Source organism: Lathyrus oleraceus, chromosome 1 (genome assembly GCF_024323335.1).
Source record: "Lathyrus oleraceus cultivar Zhongwan6 chromosome 1, CAAS_Psat_ZW6_1.0, whole genome shotgun sequence".
Lineage (NCBI taxonomy): Eukaryota > Viridiplantae > Streptophyta > Magnoliopsida > Fabales > Fabaceae > Lathyrus > Lathyrus oleraceus.
Window position 1 is genome coordinate 371,004,459 of NC_066579.1, and position 6,760 is coordinate 371,011,218.

At 41.2% G+C, this 6,760-nt stretch overlaps 1 protein-coding gene across 1 annotated transcript; it reads left to right on the top strand.

Moving 5' to 3' along the window:
- Positions 1-5,062: 5,062 nt before the first annotated feature.
- On the top strand, positions 5,063-6,082 carry LOC127107491 (uncharacterized). Its single transcript, XM_051044776.1, has one exon. It carries the CDS (start codon positions 5,063-5,065, stop codon positions 6,080-6,082), a length of 1,020 nt encoding a protein of 339 aa, XP_050900733.1.
- Positions 6,083-6,760: the final 678 nt, after the last annotated feature.

Sequence of the window (6,760 nt, forward strand, 5' to 3'; positions counted from 1 at the left end):
GAACCACTTCCATGGTGGTACAAATCAGAACTCCATTGTGCTTTTCATCAAGGAGCCCCTAACCACGATATAGAGAACTGCTACCCTCTCAAGTATGAAGTTTAGAAGCTGGTAAAGAATGGAATAGTGTCCTTTGAGGACCGAGCGCCAAACGTCAAAGCTAATCCATTGCCTGCTGTCATACCCTTAAATTCGCTCTACCCTTCACAATGATCATCTAGGTCACTAACCCTAAACATTTGCATATCATTTTCATCCATACATTTCATCTGAATAAGCATGGTTCAACAAGAGGAGACACGTGACTTGAATTCATGTGTTTATTGGTACATTGATGCATTTGGTCAGTCATTTCATTCAACCATGATTTAATACGAGTTACAAGCCTTGTGATCGTTTGGGTTCATTGGTTCACTGCATGTCGTTATCCGATTTATCTTTTCATCATTTGCATCATAACATTTTTCCATTAATCTCAGTTTCAAATGGATTTTTGATTTCAAGTTAATTCAAGAAACTCGAATGGATTTTTGTCCGAGTTAATTTTGATTCAAATTGATGTTTGGAAATTCGGATCGACTTTTAGAATTTTAAGCATTGTAGAATTTTATTTCTTTTTCTAATGGGCCATTTTTGTTTAATTAGAATTAATCCCATTAACCATTTTCCAAAGTAATCCATTTTCTAAACATCATTCAATATCCAGATTTATCCATATTTCATCTTGATAATCCATTTTCAAAAACCAATTATCCATTTCCATTTAAATCCATTCATAATCCAATTTCATTTTAACCAGATCCATATTTCATTTTATATCCAATTTAGTTTATCCATTTAAAACCAATTACCATTATCCAAAATAACCATTACACATCCAAGAATGTCCATTAATTAACCAAAACTCAAACAGTAGTGAAAGTCCAACACCACATCCAAATAAGACAAAATGAAATGAGTATTGCAGCATGAAAACGCGCCAAAGCGCAGCTTCTGCAATCAAACTGCATGCGATCTAAATGCATCCAAGCCAACAAGCTAGCACCGAAACTCAATGCCAAAAAGGAGCTGCCATGAGCCAACAAGAGAAAACGCAGTGAGCAAGCTGCTACCACTGATAAGCCATAAAACTGCAGCTCAAAGTAACAAACTGAAAAGCCAAACACCTGAATACGAGCGCATGTGCGAAGTGCAAGAAGCTACAAGCCGCAATTCACACCAGCAGCTGCTCAAAACGGAAGCAATTCAAACCAAACGGAAGCCGCACCACAATAAAAAATAAAATTTCACAAGCCAGGCATCAAAATGCAGCATCCAAGCGAAAACGCGGATAAGCTACTAACAATTACAAAACGCAGACAATAGCCAAAAGCAACAAGCCATTTGGAAAATCAAAAAGCTACCATAAGTTGCAAGACATTGAAAACACGGTGAATACGAGCCAAAAAACATCGCAAGCAAGGAAAGGGCAACGCGTCAATCCAAAACGACGTGCATCCTCTAAAACGACGACAGAGAAATTCCAGAAACGCATGCTTCAAACGCTATAAATACCTTGATCATCACCGAATTTTGGCTCCCGACAATCTTTTCCATAAACTCTTCTTTTCTCTTTCACTCTTCTGCAACTTCTTCGTGAATCTTCCTTCGAAAAAAATTGATTCCTTCTTTCTCCCTTCGATTTGGTTAGCGAAAGGCATCAACGTCTTCAATCTTCATCTTCCAATTCCTGCAAGTCACATTGAACTTCAACTTTCCGCGCCATAAAAAAATCTCATAACAAAGACGAATCACGAGACGAGTTGAACCAAAAATCATCCATAATTGAATCATGATTCGTCATAGCAAGGAAATCGGCGTGACATAGGCGATTCACAACAGAACAAAGGACTAAAGGTTGAAGAATCAGATAGCGCGTCGTTTACCTGAGTTTCGAATTCGACATTCGCTTTGGATCCGCCTCCGTCGTCACCAGTAGGCTCTCTCATCTCTTCGTGTTAGTCGATCCTTTTGTTGTTGTGAATAGTGGTCGACTCCGCTTCCAATTTCATTCGTTACTCGTTTCATTCCGTCGAAGATTCGCATATTAGCGATTTCGTTCTACTTAGGTGGATGAGTGTTTTTCCGATTCGATTAGGGAGAGTACAAGCGGAATAGTGGCGTGAGATGCTTCACCATTTTTGAACCACCGCCGGCGACGAAAGTCGGCGCGGTTAGATTCACGGTCTGGTTTGTTCTTCTGCCGTGTACTAGTGAGCGTGAGTTAGGGTGAAGGTGGTGGCCTTTCGGCTTTGGGTGTTTCTACCGTGGGCCTCAATTTTAGGCCCAATGCTAACCGGTTTTCTTTTCAACACACCTCCCATGGCCAGTGTAACCCCTCCTGCTTGGGCTTGGGGTGGTTTAGGCCCATGTTAATCTTGCTAATACTTTGCTAATTAGATTTTAATGTTGTCAATTAGAATTTTAATTTTGTTATTAGAATTTTGATTTGATTTTTAGTGTTGTGGACTGTTTGATTTTTTAGAATAGTGATTTTATTAATTAGGATATTATTTTAGATATTAATTGATTGTTAATTGTTCTGGAATTGATTTGATAATTGTCTTAGAATATAATTTTGATAATTCTTCTTGAATATTCTCCTAAACATCTAACAATTAACTTCTAATTCTTTAATTTCCTCATTCTAACTTCTAACCTTTTAATTTTTGCATTCTAACTTCTAACTTTTAATTTCTGCCTCTAACATTTAATTTTTGTCATTTTACTTTATTAGCTTTTATTTTGCTTTATATTCCATATTGTATCATTCTTCGTCTCATTCAAAAATGAACCTAAAAATGGTAAAGACTTAAAAAATGCAAAAAAGAAAATAATTCCCTTAGCATGTAATGGGCATTGGACAATACTCTTAGAGACTTATTAGGACCCTTTGCAAAAGGCCTTGGACAATCATTCAACCCAAACATGGAAGGAGCATTCACGAATCAAGATAAATTGTAATTTTTTATGTGCTTTCTAGTTTATGACACACTTGCACACATACGGCTTTCTCTTGGGCTACCTGACAATGAGACCATTTATTTCCTGCACTCCCTTGTACTTTACATGTACCCCCTCTCCCCTTTATGATGTACGCATTTACTTGCTTTCTTTTATTGCTTGTTAGCTACTCCTTAGGCATTAGGAACGTTCACCCATTCAAAATCAATAATCAAACCCTTGATCCAAGGTCAAGCGGTCTCTTTTTCAAGTCAAACTCAATAAACAAACCCTTGATCCAACGTCAAGCGGTCTTTTCCAAATCAAATCCAAAAACACAATAAATGGCTATTAGGATCGTACGTCATGAGCCTTAAGTGATAAAGAAGGCATGAGACTGGAGCTTTCCTACACTCATTATGAATGCTTCGAACACAAGACGTTTGGCTTGGTAGTTTGAGGTGTTCACCTTTATCCATAGTCTTTAGTGCAATCCGAAATCAATAACACTTTATCAAAAACCTAAAAACAATTCAACGCATTCAAACCTTTTGTTTGAGCCTTAGGGCGATACAATCAAAAACCCTTCTTCAAGGTAATAAAATCAACAAAACAAACAAACAATTTTAAAACAACGAACTACGAAGGCTCTGATTTCTCACTTCAACAAGTGGGCATACGTAGGCACGAGGATCCATTCCTTGGAGAGCACACTAATTTAAAATCTACCTTCATTCCGCAAACCTTTGGCAAGCAAACATTTCGATAAATAACACACACGTAAGCGCAAACATCCTAGATGGTTCCCATGGAGTACCACGGATGTGAGGGGTGCTAATACCTTCCCCTTGCATAACCGACTTCCGAACCTGTTCATGGTTGTGACGACCATACTTTGGGGTTTTCTCGATATTTTCCCTTTCCTTTGGAATAAATAAAAATCGATGGTGACTCTGTATTTTTTCGTGTAGCGACAACTGGCAACTCTGCTGGGGATACCTCCCTAAGCAAGTCAAGCCTAATCTAGGTTGCTTCCTCGCGTGTGTGGATGCTTATCCTTTTGATTGTTTGCCTTATTTATTGCCTTTCGCTTTAAATTTTGTAATATTTGTTTCATGGTTCCATGGTTCTATGATGTCGATGGATGCAACTCCAATTGCATATAACCTTGTGGGAAAGACTCTCCACCCGAGTCTAGAGTGCAAACTTGAGATAGGAGAGTTTGAGTAGTATGGGCCACCAAGAAGCTTTTCTCGTAAGGGTCGATACGAGAACCTCGCTTAGAGTAGATTCTTTTGGAGACATTGACGGTCGTCAAGCTTTTGGCGTAAGCGATTAATGTCTTCATTATGATCCATGACTCTAAGGACCTTTGTAGAACATTAAACCTATGGCCTATTAAGATTGATGGTCACGTAGTGCGGGTCCCCGAGAAGCTTTTCTCGCGTGGGTCGGTACGAAGATCTCACTCAAAGTAGATCTTCTTGATGGAGTTGACGATCGACAAGCTTTTTCCGTAAGCGGCAAACAGTTAAGGAGGTCCGTGACTTTGAGACCCTTGTCTAGAACCCGATGTCGATGGTCGCGTAGTGCGGGCCCCCGAGAAGCTTTTCTCGTATGGGTCGGTACGAAGATCTCACCCATAAGAGGCTCATTTGAGGGAGTTGATGACCGACAAGCTTTTGCCGTAAGCAGCAAACAACCAAATGAATCGATGACTCTGGGGTCCCTATCTAACCCTAGACTACGATCGGTGAGATCCCCATTGTGAGTAAGCAATCAGAGCTATCCTCCATCCGTATCTCGAACTTGCGATACCATGCCAACTTGTGCGTTTAACTCGTGGGAACCATGCTTGTGTATCATTCATTCACTCACTCATGCATTCATGCATCATAAAAAAAATTCAAATATAATATTCATGCATCATTCTGCATGTCACCATACAAAACCCACAAAACTAACCATTTGGCCCTTCTATCCAGAATCATCCACAGTCAAGCTGACTTCCCGACATTCATACTACACGCACAATAATCAGAAATTGCTCATGGATTAGTTGGAGCAAAACGAAGCTGCTATGAGGGAGGATATGAACACTTTGAAGGCTCAGATGGGTCAACTTGTTGAAGCCCCGCAAGCTCTAGCTAGAGGACAAGAGGAAATGCGTCAGGCTAATCTGAGAGTTGCCGCCGCCAACCCTACTGTTGTGACTATACTGGTGAATCCACCAAGAGGAGCTGGTACGCCTGTTGTAGCTCAGCCACCTCCCGAAAGAGGTCTGGTGTATCAAAATGCTAATCAGACGTTCAATATCCCCTCCAATGGGAGATTCCAACCTGAGATTGACGAACAACAGGACGCTTTCTTCACTACAAAGGCTGACTCAGTTTATGAAGTTTTTGGTCCTTCTCTTGCTGACATCGAAAGGAGATTTCAAATGATGGAGGAGAGATTCAAGGCGATGCAAGGTCCCGATACCTTTGGGTTGGATGCTGCCGACATGTGCCTAGTGCCAGACGTGAAAATTCCTCCCAGGTTGAAAGTCCCGAGCTTTGAAAAGTATCAAGGGGTCACTTGTCCAAAGACCCACATCCGAGCTTTCTGCAGAAAGATGGCCGCTCATTCTAATGACGAGAAACTCTTAATGCACTTTTTCCAGGACAATCTTAGTGGAGCTTCTCTGGAATGGTATATGCAGCTCGAGCGCACTCATATACGAACCTGGAGGGAACTTGCTGAAGCCTTCTTGAAGCATTATCAGTATAACTCGGACATGGCTCCCAATCAGACTCAGCTCCAAAGCCTTCCTCAGAAGCCGGATGAATCGTTCAAAGAGTACGCTCAACGATTGAGAGATCTGGCTGCCAGGGTTCAACCCCCTCTTCTTGAAAGAGAGCTGATAAATATGTTCGTGGAAACCCTTCAAGGGCCATATTTTGAAAAAATGATTGGGAGTACCACCTCGGGATTCTCAGACTTGGTCATTGCCGGCGAGCGAATTGAGAATGGCTTGAAGATCGATAATATACAAGATACAACCGCTGCGGCTAGTGGAGCAAAAAAGTCTCATTCCGGATTCTCAAAGAAGAAGGAATGAGAGACCAATGTTATCGCTCAAGGGGGAGATGGAGGTTACCAAATGCCATACTATCTAGTGGTAGCAGTAACACCTAACCCGTATCTGCAGCCAGCGTATGTCATTCCAACTGGTCCTCCAGCGGTGCAATATCAGCAACCCTATGCTCCTCATCAACCTGTTGCCCCGCAACAACAAAATTACTATCAACAGGGTAGACAAGGACCAAGGAGGCCTCCTAGAAGGTTTGATCCAGTTCCCATGCCGTATGGACTTCTGCTAGCTCACTTGCTCAAGGATTCGCAGGTCCAACTGAGAGAAGCTAAGGCTCCACCAGTACCTCTTCCTCCCGGGTATGACATGAACGTCAGCTGCGAGTATCACTTTGGGACGCGGGGGCACTCGATCGAGAATTACAATGTCTTCAAGCACAAGGTACAAGACTTGATTGACTCAAAAGCAATATCGTTCAAGCCAGTTGTTCCAAACAACCCCGTGCAGGCAAGTACATCTACAATGCCATAGTCAAAACAGTAGTGGATCTGAAAGATTTGTATCTGTGGAACTGTCTCGTCAGCTTTTTCCAGAATCAAGACCCCAAGCAATGGGAGAATAAAGCGGATCATTCCAGCAATTTCTAATTTAATCATGTTCATGTGTGATTTTCTTGATTGTCATTTGTAACATTCATTTGTAATG